This window comes from Xiphophorus maculatus, chromosome 5 (assembly GCF_002775205.1).
Source record: "Xiphophorus maculatus strain JP 163 A chromosome 5, X_maculatus-5.0-male, whole genome shotgun sequence".
Lineage (NCBI taxonomy): Eukaryota > Metazoa > Chordata > Actinopteri > Cyprinodontiformes > Poeciliidae > Xiphophorus > Xiphophorus maculatus.
Window position 1 is genome coordinate 23,489,523 of NC_036447.1, and position 15,378 is coordinate 23,504,900.

At 38.2% G+C, this 15,378-nt stretch overlaps 1 protein-coding gene across 2 annotated transcripts in view; it reads left to right on the plus strand.

Annotated features, from left to right (window-relative positions):
• Positions 1–562: 562 nt before the first annotated feature.
• mxi1 (MAX interactor 1, dimerization protein) overlaps positions 563–15,378 on the plus strand; it is a 40,120-nt gene continuing 25,304 nt past the window's right edge. Inside the window, exons 1-3 of one of the 2 annotated variants that reach the window (XM_005806508.3) lie at positions 563–987; positions 3,963–4,065; positions 12,684–12,713. In XM_005806508.3, the coding sequence (XP_005806565.2) occupies positions 762–987; positions 3,963–4,065; positions 12,684–12,713 (359 nt within the window). In that variant the 5' untranslated portion in view covers positions 563–761. Of the gene's footprint in view, positions 988–3,354; positions 3,841–3,962; positions 4,066–12,683; positions 12,714–15,378 lie in introns of those variants that run through there. The other variant, XM_014471556.2, reaches the window with a different exon arrangement.

Here is a 15,378-nt window from a genome sequence, read left to right on the forward strand (position 1 = left end):
AATTATTTCTCAAATTGGTACGCAATGATGATCTCACATGACATTTTAAACTGTTTGGACATTACTCGATTGATTTCCACGCTTAAGTCATTCCACAGCTTTGCCGCCACCCACTCACTCACAAAGGGTTTTCTTGTGGTTCTGAATTTTAACATTTTTAAATTCACACTTTTCCCTTAAACTGCAGAGTCCTTCCTTTTTTTTATGGTGGTTGCAATGTAGCAAAATGTGAAAAGCTTTAGGGGGTTGGGAGAATGTGTTGAATTTCGTCCATGCAACCAAATAACCACAAAAGCTACTAAACTGGCTTGTTATTATGAATGCAGTTTCTCGTTGCTATTAGCTAAATAGCAGGCAGATCAATAATTCACTTCTGTCACTGTAATTGTTGACCTGACGCTAATGAAAACCAGACTTGTTCCATACATTATTATTGTACAGTACTGAAAATTTGCTTTTAAAAAAATCCCAGACAATTCCAGAGGGCGAGCACAGGGACCATGCGGACTCCTCAGACACCGAGGGGCCGCCCTCCTCCTCTTTCCCATGCGCCAGCATCCACTGACATTGGCCACATTAAACACCCTGCATTCATAAAAAAACAGAAAGAAAGAAACGAGAAACCATCTAACAAGAGCAACGCCGACTGCTTCCTGCTTGCCGCACCGCACTGCTTTCAGCGCTCTGCACGTCGTTAGAAAGCGCTAAAACTCCAGAGAGAGGGACGGAAGAAGAGAAGAAGGAGAAGAAGAAAAGGAAAAATGGCCAAAACTGAGAGGCAAAGACGAAGTTTGAAGAGTGACGACTTCTTCTTTGATTCGGAAGCATCCCTCTTGGATCAGCAAGATTTCGACATGTCCAGCTGCGCTTTCAATGACGTCTTCAACTCCAAAGACTCCCACATGGAGCAGATCACTTTCCTGAAAAACGTTCAGATGCTACTGGATGCTGCAAGGATTGTGGAGAGCGCCGAGCGCAAGGACGGAAGTGAGTTGATCTCTGCTGCATTTTTATTTTTTTTATTTTTTAAAAATCCCTTTACATTTTTCATCTGAATTTCAGGAGGACAAAAAAAAAATCACCTCATTGTCAACAGTCTCAGACAACAAAGGGCTGAGTTCATGCAACTCGTGCACCACTGTCTGCAATAAGCACAGCCTGGGGCAGGTTTGCACGGGCAATACGTGCGATTTAATCATTGCGTTAGTAAATGAGGGGGGTGTGGGGGGAATTGCGTGCTTTGATTCGTGTTTAGACTGTTTCTGTGTGTGTTATCCGCAGCAGGCATCGTCGCTGTGTGCCTCTGCAACTCTGAAAAACAGGGATCAGTCATGTCCCCTGCAGCACAGTTAAAGTACAACATAGACCCCGATGATGTTTAGGTGTGTATATGAATGTTCTAATAAAATCTGATCACATTGCGGCGTCCTCCGGGGCTCAGTTTAGGATGATGTCATTGTGCCCCCGCAGACTCTACAGGGGGCCATATATGGCAAAAACAGAGTTGTTGTTGTTTTTAATACGCAGTGAATGCAAGTGAGTTTTACAGAACGTGTCATTCTGGGCTTGGCGTGTCAGATTCCCCAATCTCGCAAGCGTTTATGCAACTATAAATAAGTTATGAGACTTTCTGCAGACGGCAAATCTCGAAGTGCACGAAGGCTCAGGCCTTTATGGCAGCAATCTGGTGGCGTTTGATTAAATAATAATACAGTATGAACAGTGCAAATTGTAAAATATAATATCCTTATAATCGGGCATGATTTGTTGGACATGCCTTTGCATTTTAGCGCAAGTCTACAAGAGTCGCTTTGCGTTCAGCGCAGAAATATTAATAATTCCAGGGCTGCGCACATGAGAAGGCACTTTTCTCCCCCCCCACCCCCACTTGCAACGTGGGAATTTTCATCACCTCGCTTGAGACAGCTCTTCTCTCAATTGTTTGCTTCCTGCTATTTGGGGGCGTGTTGCAGTGCTTTCCACATGGCTCGAATCTCTGCCGCGGTTGGTCACCTGCGGGTTAAGCCCTCCACGTCCGTCAAAGTCGTCCGCCAATTAGGCTTGTGCTCGTCTGTGATGTCATGTGTTGCTGGGCCTGGCTTGAGCCGAGAAAAACACTCCCACCGCCCCGGTGAAGTCTGGGACTTAGAGTACTTTTTCTTTTAATCCTCATTGCTCAGTCATGACTAACGCTATTATATAGGCGTTTCTCTAGATATCGTTTATTACTAATGCAGCAACACACCATGATCAGTTTTTCTCTTTGATTTGATATTTGTTGTAAATTATTATTTAGATAAATTCGATAAAATTAACCCTTCCGAAAGCAAACTTTCATATCCAAAGGTATAGCATGTCAAAGAGCCAAAATCTAGTAAATAACGTTGTGTAAGACATGTTTTGTGATATAATTTATAACAAGTGGTGATATTTAAAATAAATGATCTATAATTTAACATGTGGAATTATAAAAAACACACCAATAAATGTCAGAATTGAAATGTAGCTTATAGCTTAGGCAAAGAATAGGTATCCTAACATCTGATTTATTGTGTTGTCTTTAATAATCTCATCAATGCTCACACCTCCTCACTGCAAATTGTTTTATGATGCGCTGTAGCACATGACTGTGAGAATCATAAAAAACCTAATAATTAGGTCCCACAAGGAGATTTCAATTATAACTACCATATTTTTCATTTTTCATTGATAAATTCACACCTTAAATGCATTTATGATAAATGCCCTAAAATATATAGAGCTTAATTTATTTTCTCATTTTAATGCAATCCAATGTTATTTTTATATACATATGCAACATCCATTCATTTATCAGAATTTGTCACTTTTGGTGCTCCATACTGTGCTTGTTAATCTTGTTCGTAAGTTTTATCTTAGTGAAATTGTGATTTGCAACAGAACCTGATAAAGCATCTAAATTCATTTTCTATTCATTTATTTCAAACAAGTTTTTTTTTCCCTTAAAAATCTAGCAAAGTAGTAACATGTGCATACAAAACCAAGAACAAATTAGCTTACTACTTTTGTGTTTGAAAAAAAAAAGAGTAGGAAGAAGTGAATGCTTATTTAATCCTACCCCCTTATCTCAATTTGTACTATCAATTTATGATAACAAATATTTACTATATTTTTTATTATAAATGTGATAAAATATATCTAAATACAAGTTGCTCATTTTACTTCGGAAAAAGTCCGACTTGTAACTTCAAATGATAGCGTAAAGCAAATGCACTAAAATACTCAATGTCCCAGAATACACCGCGTTTAAACCAGCCTACCTCACTCAAACCCCTCCTTAGTTCCCGCCTCCCAGCTGAGCGGCTAGGTAAACAAACAGGAGAGGAGAAGAAACGAGCAGCAGACGCTTTGCTGGGTTCTGGCTCATTTAGGGACACTTTTCTATTCACATCTTTTTTTTGTAAAAAACAAAAAATGATATCCTGTTTCCTAGAAAAAATATTCCTTTGATACACGGGTGCTAACATTTTCTAACAAGATTTAAGAACTGCTGGCTGTTAGTAGTAGCTTGCTAGCTCGGAAAGACTGGACTTTTTGCACCATCTTTTTTTTTTTATTATTAGAGCTCGTAAGAAAAGCTCCGTGTAGGTCAATAAGGTGTCCTTTTTTTCCAGCCAGTTCCATTAGATGCAGTACTGTCTTCGGTAAATAAACACATTTTAAAAAGCGACCGAGCGTTCCTGCCGTTTGCGAAGTTCAACGTTAACGGCAGACAGCCTCAGGGAAGAATGACCGATGTCCAGCTAATAAATATCCAGCTGTTACTGGAGGCAGCGGAGTACATAGAAAGAAGAGAAAGAGGTGACATGTGTTAATATATTTTAAACTGACTGTAAAAAAGTGTCTCGGGAGCAGGTTTGTGTGTGTGTGTGTGTGTGTGGAGCCGTGGCTGTCAGTTATAACCGTTGGTTTCCCGTCCTCAGAGTGCGAACATGGATATGCTTCGACCTTCCCTTTAAACCAGAGCACAAACTACCAGAGGCAGAGGAAGTTCCGAAATAAAAAGTTCAGCAGCAACCACAACAGGTAAGAATATCATTTCTCTGTCGGCTTCTGGCTTTGTTTTTTATTTTATGTTTTTTTTTTTTTTGCTGGGAAATGTAGCGTAGCGCGTAATAAGTATAGAGTAATTTGTGAGTACTCGTAGGAAGACACGTGTGACGTAAGCAGCGTTTCATCAGCTGATTGTCAAACTGACTTCCTGATCCAGATTAGAGATCCTGATAAAAGTGAGTTCAGAAGTAATAATATTGCAGCGTTATTTTGAATAATGTCTAAATCTTCAGGCATCATTTTAAAAGGACTTTTGTTTATTTTTTCTTGTGTTAATATTAGTGCTCATACATCTTTGGTAGATTACCTAACGTTCTTACTTTCTCTTTCACCTTATAGACAAACTCGCTGCTGGTTTCCTTATGGTCACGAGATTTGCTTGTGAAGGACTAACAAGGAAAACGTAACCTTAGATCCAACCTCTCTGTACAGCTACCGCATACGTTCTTAATTACATAGGCGTAATCCTTAAAGTATGATAACATTCAGTTTAAAAATAAAGCAGGAAAGCATCATTAATATTCACTGCTGCTAAAGGAAAACAACATAGCACCAGTTACAGCTATAATAATTGATTGTAATAATAATGAATGAATTTAAGTTTGTGATTGATATGAAATGAAAAAAAAATATTTTTTTTGTTAGTTTTTCTTTGGTTTCTGTGGCGCTAGTGGCCTTTATTCAACAGTAGAAAGACAGGAAGGAGGGCAGAGAGAGAAAGGGGAAGATGTAAAAAATTGATTTGAAACAAGCACTTTGAATTGCCTTGTTGCTGAAAATTTGTTATATAAATAAAATAAAATAACTTTACCTTACTTGGACATAGGACTGTGTAATCTCTGTGTATGGTGGGCCTGCTCTAACACTGAATCATGTGGACCCTGCATGGTTATAAAAATCTCATCAGTCAGTCGGCCAATGATCGGAATCAGACAGTTTTCCCCTGATCGTGACGTCGAATAGTGACAAATCAGCAAAACCAACAGTTCTTTATTCCTTTATGGCCAATAAAAATCACATAGTCATAAGTTCATTTACAGTGGCAGGAATAGTCTTCACTCATTTGTTTTTAGTTGTATTAGAATCTACTGACTTCGTCTAACCTGCCAAACTGTTTTTATTTCTTTCATACATCTTGAAAACTGAGTCAGACCTCGAAGGAAGCCCTAAATCAGTATCAGATACATGAAACCTGATTGATTCATCCTGTCAAAAAATGAATAAAAATAAAACAGAAATGTATGAACTAATGAATCATAAAAGCAAATGATTATTCCAATCACTGCTAAATAATATCACATATTGCTTATAACAATTAAAGTAAGCGATGGTGACATTCATTTACTGTCATTCTAATTTTAATTATGCCCTGCTGTCAAGCTAATGCTAATGTTAGCTGCTAATTACCATCTACTCACCACTGACATAGTGTCCTCTCTTGCTACTTATGGTGTTAGCTTTAGGAAAAAGTTCCCAGATTTTTATTGTTGGCAAGAGTGAATTGCTTTCTTTCAGCTAGCTAACATGCTGTGTGAAGTAACATGCAGGGGAGGGGCAGCGCTGAGGATGTTCCAGGCAGAAAGAAAAAACAATGCTTCATTAAAAGGACCTTAAACTGTCAGCGTAACTCATGCCTAGTTCCAACATAAGCCTCTTCTCCACTCCAAGACATGAGCCTGTAGTTGGATGCAGAAATGGATCTTCCATGTCAACTCCCGCTTCCACCACCACCCTTCCTGCAGGCATTACATCCTCTCCTCCTGCTTAGATACATATGTAACGCTGCCCATTAACAGTCCCACATCAAACACAAGCTCCCCCTCCGATTGCCTTCTGAGCCTTTTAATATTGACGTGAGAATGGGGCCACAAACAGGAGTTGCACGTTACTCGTCACGAGCGCTGAACGCTGCCTCGCTCTGCATGGCAACAGTCATGATCAGAAGTCTGTTTATGGCACTCAGGATGAAAAAACAAACCCAGAAATATGTAGGAATGCCTCAACACAATTTGCCCTTTAAGTTGTATTTAGATGGAGCGGTTGTGATGAAGTGACAAAATCAGTTGTTGGTGGGAATAAAATATCAGTACCAAGCAAAAATGGCTTTCTTCAAAGCGAGGAATACTCTAGAAAATATTCTCCGTGAAGATATTTTCATAGGTCAGTCTAGATCAACATGCTTTCTACCTAATACCATTTAGAGCTGCATATTGTGATGGAGCTCACATTATTCCTGTCTTGAGCCATAGTGTGTCTTTGCAGCCACACTAGGGCTGCAAATAACAATTATTTTAGTAATCAATTCTGACGATTAATCGATTAATCTGATAAAAATGTGGCACATTCTGCAGGATTTTCATTTAACCACTTAAGCTTTTTTACACAATCTTAGAAATACACAAAAAATTCAAATAAGCAAACAGTTCAATTACCTTTTTATTGATAAACATTTTATTGCCTGTAATGCAGTTTCTTTTAGTGTTTGCTTGATCATTTGTAGCAAAGGATGTATCTGCCGCTAAAAAATACTGTCTACTAATCTGTTGATAATGTTTTGCAATAATAAATGGATAGCAAAAGGGGGCTTATTAGGAGATTTCTTTTACACAATTTGAACCAGGTGAAGCTTGAGGACTTCTAGGTTAAATGTTTGCATCGTAAATGAAAGACTTGCACAGTTCTGACTTAATTACTGTTCTGACTGTGTTTTTCTTTCAACAAATGGCCTTTTTTACAGTCTGTACTCTCCAGGTAACAATTAATCAATTACTAAATTAGTTGATGATTATTTCAATATTTGATTAATCACAATTAGTTCCATTAATCGTCGAAGCCCTACTTCAAACTGCAGCAGTGCCTCCCATTAAATTGAATTGGGATTTTTTCTAATTTTATGACTGTTGACAGATAGAGGGAGTAACACTTGCTCACCTTGTTAGGATGCAATGCTGCACTCTGAAAACTCATTCCCTGACCTTCGTGTGGACTCTGTTTTAACACTTGATAGATCACTCACAGCCTGCACGTGTCAACAGAAGGACAGTGAAAATGCCCTTTGTCCATGACCTGACTCATCAGGGCTGTTTTGTATATAAATAGCACAGAATATATGTTTATTTCACTGATGACCTGTAGCTGTAATGGACCGTCATAATATAGCTACATCTCATTCTTCAAAGTATTGTTTTTTCCTCCCCTGAAGCAGTAGTAGGGTTAGGTTGTCCTCTTGGAATGGTTGATAACATACACTTTAGGGCGGAAACAATTGCGATGAATCGATTATTGAAATAATCATCAACTAATTTAGCAATCGATTAATCGTTAGCTGGAGTACACATACTCAAAAAAGGCAATTTGCTGAGAAAAACATCACAATCAGAGCAGTAATTATACAAAGGTGTATAAATTTAGCATTTAAGATAAAAAAAAAATATCTGTATATATTTTCTACCTAAAACTCCTCAAGTATTATAGTATAAACTGCACCTGGTTCAAATATCGTAAAATTGTCATATTGAGCACCCTTTGCTGTGCAATTATTAATTCGTTAATTGAAAACATAAAATAACCCTAAGTTGTATTGGTGTTAAGTGATGCAGAAAGGGCTTATTTAAGTATTTATTTTATATTTACTTAGCTCTAGTTGCATCCTTTGCCACAAATAATCAAGCACATACTAAAGGCATGCTATGATGTTGCATTTAAGCAATGAAATATTTATTTTCTCATTTAAAAAAAGGAATTGAGTGATTTACTTGTCTGAATTTCTTACATACTTGTAAAATTCTATAAAAACTATGCTTAAGAGGTAAATGAAAAATCAGCAGAATGTGTCATTTTTTGTATTCGATGACTTGATTAAGCGTCCGAGTAACTGATTACTCAAACGATTGTGAGCTGCAGTTCTAATATTCTTTCTAAAATGTACATTAAAATTCAAATTCATCTTGCACGTTTCGTTTGCTCTCCAGTTTGCAGCTGCCTCCTCGGTAGCGGGTTGAGGCTTAAAGCCACAGGCTTATCTGACTCTGTCCTCTCTCGCCTGCCGTTTATAGCAGGGATGCTTTATCTCGCTGACCCACTCTACGGGCGTGCACACTCGCACACATGCACGTACACTTACAAGAACACAGGAGGACGCCTGCTGCTGTTACGTCTGGCCTGGAGCCACTTTATAATCTCTGCTGCTTTTGTTGTCATGCACTGGAGATTCAGATATTGTCAGTCAGGATGCAGGAAAATGGTTTCTGATTATAAATCTCTGTGAGAAAGTAATCTAACTTTGATTGTTTTCTTTAAATAAGAGGCCACACTAAGATATGCTGTGGCTGTCCGTGTTGGATGATTTTTGGGTCAGGGCTGGTTGGTCACACCCGAGTGACTAAAGTTACTTAATTAGATTTTTGCAGTGGATACTTACGGTTGAGTATTAGGGCCAGGATGAGAAAACAAATAAAGCTGAATCACAAGAAAAGTAATAATATTAAGAGAAAAACGTCATAAGGGAATAAACTCATACTATTACGAGAATACAGTCACAATACTACCAGAATAAAGTCACAATAATGCAAGAATAAAGTGGTACGACAAAACAAAATGATTTTATGGGAATAGAGTTGTTATAATATGAGAAAAAAAATTGTATTGATAAGAGAATAAATTCATAATGTTACTAGAATACACAAAAGTTATACTTTTATGAGAATAAGTTGTAATAACACAAGGAAAAAGTTGTATGACAATAAAGACTAAATAATATGCGAAAAAACTTATAGTATTACCAGAATAAAGTCGTAATGAAGTAGTAATTTTATAGTAGCTCCAACGCAAAAACTAATAAGAAGTTAAAATATGAAAAGTTGAGCATCTTGTAAAGTTATACTTTTGGTGTCAGTTTTACAAATTGGACATGTTTAATTTTTTTAACACATAAGCATCAAATTATTATCAGCAGCAGGGCTTTGAAACAATTGTACAAATCACTCTGTCTATTTGGAAGAAAGAATGATGAACTAGATGACCTGGTCAAATCAGACCTTGATAACTATCAAGCAAAATTATGTCTTTATCTTACCAGTTCTATGATTTTATTCCCGCAATATTGAAAAAACAAACTCTTAGTCTGACCCTAATGCTCCGTCGTACAAATTATTTTTCTAACATAATTTTCAGTTTACATAAGCGTCCTGTTTTGATGAATGTTTTAACAGAATGGAAGCTACTCTCCTTGACATTCTGTAATTGCTCCTATAATGTGTTTATGTCCTGTGAAAACACTGCTCTTTATTCCTAAAAGAGCAATAATCAGCTGAAAACAAGCAATTTTTTATTTGTAAATAAAACAAACAAGTTTTAATTGTCCAGCTAAAAGGGGATGAGGATTACTAAGCAACCCAAATGCTCCTGACAACTATTGACTCAAATGATGAAAAAAAATGACACATGCATTCATTCATCTTCTGTTTGGCGGACTCACAGATGCACACATCTGCTGATCTGGTCTCTTTTTAAAAGTGGAATTTTTTTGGAAACATTTGGCAAGCTTAACTTAGTTTTGATTCTGATCAGTTTGACTGAATGTCTTGGAGTTGGGAGTTTCCAAACATGACCTCTGAGATATAGTTGATGCAAATGGAAACCTTTAATTCAGGTACTTAAGAGAGTTTCAAGTAAACAACTATTAGCAGCTTATCAGTGACTAAAGTATGTTGCCGCTCCTTTTACTTGTCGTAGATGGTGACGTGTGCAGTCTGTCACTTGAGCACAATGGTAACTACAGAGGCCTTATTATTCTATTGTAAAGAGAAGGAAAATATTTCACTCTGACCTTTTTTTTAAAAAAAAACAACATTTTTGTAATATTACAGCCTCAAATATCAATGTTTGTTTTGAGGGATTCTCTGCAATAGAAGACCAACACAAAGTGATGAATTACCGTTATATTTCAGAAAAACAATTTGTGGTTTGTGAAATAATTTTGCAAACAAAAATCCTAGTGTCCTGCCTTAGTATTTAAGCACTTTTGGCTGAAAGTCTTTTGAGGCGTGTCTCTACCTGATTTGCACATCCAGAGACTTATCAGCGGCCTCGCCGCAACCTGAATTTTTCTTCCCAAGAACTCTGAGCCGCTTCAGAAACTTTTCTATGGCTTTCTTCTTGATGTGCTTCCATACAGACTCGATTTGTGAAAGACAACAATTTCAGGATCTCTGCAGCTCCTGAGTTACAACAAGCCTCTTGGCTGCTTCTCTTTCCTGACCTGTACGGATGAGTGCCTGGTCCAGAATTGTGAATAAAAGTGGAAAAAGTACACTTCAATTCAAATCCAAAACACTTTATTTATCCTGAAGGGAAATTAAATATCTTTGCACCTCATATCATCCAAGTATCTTCAAGGAGTCGTTGTGGATGGTGATGCTGAGGGAAGGAAGGATCTCCAGTAGCAGTCAGTCTTGCAGCGAATCTGCAGAGGCTTCTAACTACATACTGTGGCTATATGACTGTCATGACATGGGAACAAATCAATTTCCAGGCAGTAGATATGATATTCCACAGCGACGTGTCTTAGATGACACTCCCAGTTGTTTGCAAGCACTACTAATCCACCTCATTTGCTTTTGCCGCTCCTCTCTAAATCTCTGTCTGGCGGTATGTTTAGAAAGCCAGGCAGGGAGACGTTGGAGTCGAGGATATAATCTTCGCCCGTTGGGTTGGATGGATGGATGGAAAACATTAGGGCTGCAGCCGATGATTATTTTAGCAATCGATTATGTTATAGAATATTCTGACGATTAATTGAGTAATTGGATAAAAATATTGGCACATTTTTCAGGTTTTTCATTTAACATAGCAATAGAGATGCATTAAAAGATACAAATAAGCAAACAATTAAACTATATTTATATATAAGGGGGAAAAAATGCGGCAACAAAGCAGTCCTTTAGCGTACTACTGAACATATTTACAGACAAAGAAGGTTTTTCTTCTTAAATGCAAAAAGTGTATATCTTCGTGCGGTTTTGTCTAAATTACTGCGCTGACTGTGTTGTTCTTTCAGCAAATGGTCGTTTTTAGAGTCTGTATACTCCAGTTGACTTGACTCCAGTTGATTAATCGATGACTAAATTTGGTGGTGATTATTTCTATAATTGATTAATCACGATAGTTTCAGGTCTAGAAGAGATGGTTTGAATTTCCTCCTCCTTCTTCTGCTCCTTGGTCCTGTCCTGCATCCACGAATCCTCACTTTAAACTCCTATGGCATTTTAAGGTCGTAGTTCAGGTATTATTTGAGGCTTTTGAGATTGTAATCAGCTGCTCCCAGTTGTAAAAACAAATCTTTGTTGCCACCGTTACGCATCACAACAAGTGTACAAAAAAACCCCTACCGTAACAGTATAATTTCTTCCGGCTGTGCAGCATCTAAGACCAAAGGAAATTAAGGAATATGATTTTTTTTTCCTTCCTTCCAGGCAACATATTACTTCTCTTGTTACCGTTTTGTTTATTCGCATCCAAATAAATGAAATAAAACACCATACTATAATCAAACAAAAGAAAAAAATGGATTCAGAGAATGAACGCCACACCTACAATCTACCCGTCATGCTGCATTCATGAGCCCGAGCCTCATTCAGAGAAGGCAGGGTGTAGTTTGTGTGTCGAGGGACGTTGGCAATTTAGGAATCAGGAGGAGGCCTGGACTCCTTTCAGTTTGTTTCCATACAAAGACACTCTTAGGCATCAGCTGATTCACTTCGCATTATTAACAGAGGACTGAACCCTGGATGCTGCTGCTGTGTGTGGGCGTGTGTGTGCGCGCGCATGCTTACAGCTGCCCACATGCACACACACTCTAATGCTCTACTCAGAGGAAACATAAGTGCCTTCAATGTCACACTCGTCCTCAAAGAGGTCTGTTGTGTGTTGTTCAGTAAGAGGCTTTATGATGCTGCAGTGAATGCCTGGATGTCATGTTAATATTTGTTCATGTAAGGTTTTCTGTATGCTGGATTTATTAGTGTCTTGACTAGATTCCACATCCCAAATCTGAGCCTGTGTTTGTCGACCTCATATACCTATTCTCAGATTACAAGTAGATGTTCTTTTGCATACTTTCCTGATTAAAGTCTTAAGACAAGAGGGAAAAGTTACAAGTGTTTTCACTTTGTGCTGCTGGATCGTAACGAGGTTGTAAGTTGAGCCTCAGAATGGAAAAAGAAGAAATGGTAGGAAGAAACAGAACAAATAACGGACATCCGGGGTTTACTAATATATGTGTATCTTTTAGGAAATCTAAAATAACTATTGTTGTCTCAAACCTGTACAGCATTGGCTCAGCAACCTTCCATGTTCTAAAACATAAGGGCTTGTTTTTTGTTCCTGTTTTTATCTTTTTGCATTTTGAAGCTGTACTTGTAATCTTTTTATTCAAAATGTCAATACTTGATCCCTTCCTTTCTCCTTCTCTCTTAAGATTATGTTCAGGACTGTATTAGGTTCTTTCGGAAAATGTAAAATCTGTATTTCACTCTCCATGCAGAACTCTCCATTGACTCCTTCTGGTTTCTTTCTTTATGTTTTTTCTGCAGGTCAACACACAATGAACTGGAAAAAAACAGGTGAGTTGGCAATTCCAGTCACATGCTGGCACACCCTTCCTTTATGTGAAAACAAGTTCACTTGGTTTCACTTTCACTTTGATAGAAAACAAGTTTGTTTGTTTGTTTGTTTTTTTTAAATACCAAACTTCCTCTAACACTGACACATTCCCAGCCAGTTTCCAGGAATACACCACCATACCGTAAAATGGTTCGGTTTCTGAAGTTCATATTGTTTTCTCTGTTGGTTTCTAAATAAGCTCAAAGGTTTGGAATAAGTAGTGATGAGCAGTTCCCTCAACGTATACATTTGCTTTCAACTTAAATGTAAAAGAAATTACACTTTATGCCTACAATTGACTCTTTTTAAACTAAATAATGAACCCTATAATTTCACAAGAAACACTTACCTTGATTAACTTACAGTAGGTCTCAAGAAATTAAGTGACATAAGGGACGCTAATGCAACATGTTTTTGATTGAGGTGGTATTTTAGGTTTGAATAGCTTTGCTGATGGGCTAGGTCCTTTTAGTACAACTGGCACACAACAAGTCTTTTCCAGCATCCCATCAGTTTGTACTTTGAAACAAAAACGAACCCCTTTGGGTAGAGAGAAGCAACTTTGTCATTCATTGCTGTTGTTTGCTGTACCGCCAGATTTGCGGCTGTACCAGAAACATTTATTAATTTTTTGTATGCAAACAAAAAGGGAATAAATGTGATTAATTGCTTCAAAATTTTTAATGCATTAAAATCTATGTAATTATCTAATTGAATTTAGCATGTTAATGTCCCGGGTCTAATAGGTATAGAAGTGCTGAGCTGTTTTTTCCATGTGGTTGTTGGTTGCGCCTCAGCTAAATGTGACATAAGATTAAATTGTAGACCAGGTCCGCTTACCAAATCTGGAATTTGAAAAGCGTTGGGCTAATGGAAATATGTCTGACTTTCATGTCCTTTGGACCTAGGATACGTATAGTTCTCGCTCTTTGTTCAAAAACAATTACACCTCACATTTGACCCTGTTTTTAAATAAAATCTGTTTAATGTATGTTGTCCCTCGTTTGTATTTTGAATGCTACCTGGAGGGTAGCAGGTCTGTACAGTAAGCGCTCTAGCTGCCTGACTTCATATTTTAGGGCTTTGAGATGTGGTCAAAAACATGCAAGAAAATCTAAGCTGAAAGCTTGAAAACATTTTTTATCACAACTCTGAAGTTTTTATTGATTGGAAGAGAATGTTGGCGCAACAGAAAAGTCAACTCTTTATCTAAAGTAATGCATTTAAGGTGGTTTCCAAGCTTCTATATTGTTCTAAAAAGCTTATCTTGGGCGCTCATAATGATTTCTATCTACAGGGTGAGGAAGTGGCTTTTCAGATTCTGGTTTGTAATTTTTCTTCTTTTTTTTTACTGCCTTATCCTTTGAAGTAACTAAGAAAAGCCCTGATCAGATCAAGCTTGCCACCCACATACGGTGTTTACGCTCTGTGACTCTGCAGGTTTCAAGAGTCAACCTGTAAAGGGTTCCCTTTGACTCTATAAATAGGAACAGCTAGACTTAAAGTATTTATTGCAAACAGAAACAAGCCTTCCTTGTATTTCATTATGTCAGAGTGTGTGGGTGCATTGAAGAGACGTAGGAGGATGAATCAATTCAGAGTAATTAGATATCACCTCAGCTTTTTTTTTTTTCTTCTTTCTCTCACCACACTCCCTGGCAACTTCCTCTGAAAGGATGGGAACATTGGAAGGAGATTCAGTGGGTTAAATATAGATGAGAGATGATGTGTCATTTTGGTGCTCACATGCAGAAGCCAGCCTTTTCGAACTGACTGGCCTCGGCAGATTGCAGCATCCGTGCAGGTCTGCGTTTTACAGTGTTCCGCCTACACAAATGCATTCCGATAATAGCGTCGGCTCATTTGTGTGTTCACTGTACGGAGACTGTTTTGGAGACTCTCGATGCTTATCTGTGTTGTGCGGCTTGCTTCGATGGCCATTTATGGAATGTAACCACTTCTGCCAATCAGAACAGACCATGGCAAAGCCTGTAGAAGGAGGAAAACAGAATCATTGTGGGTTTTCCGTCCTCGCTGACAAAGCGCCAAACTACAGTCTGAAAGAGGTTATTAGTAATTATGTTACTGTCATTAAGCCCAAACTTAATGACAGGCACCCCTATGAGGAATGGATGCGACTTTCTGCTCGGCACTTTGGCAATTCCCACACTGACACCATATACTCAACACAGTGAATATTATATTACAGCTTAGTAATTCATATTTCCACGAGGAAAGAAAATACGGATAAGAAGGCTATTGTTAATCCATCTTTCAGAAGCACATTTAAAGTCAAACATTTATAATCCTCTTTCTTTGCCAGCAGCTAATCCAATTCCCCTACAGCGTGTGCCAGGCTGCAAGTTATACGTATCAGGCGTAGTTGTTCACCCAAGTGTGTCTGGCTTATGCCATGATTCTCCACCCTCTGCTGCAGCAGCACCATCAGCAGCTCTTGATCCATCTTGAGACCTGACCACAGCATTTTCCAACATTTATCAAGCCTGTGTATCGGCAGGCGGCGAGACAATCTGCCTTGCATGACTAGCACAGGTGTTGATAACCTCTGCAGTGTGCAGACTTGCCGAGACAGTGGAGACCGCTAAAGGTCGATAAAAGGCACCG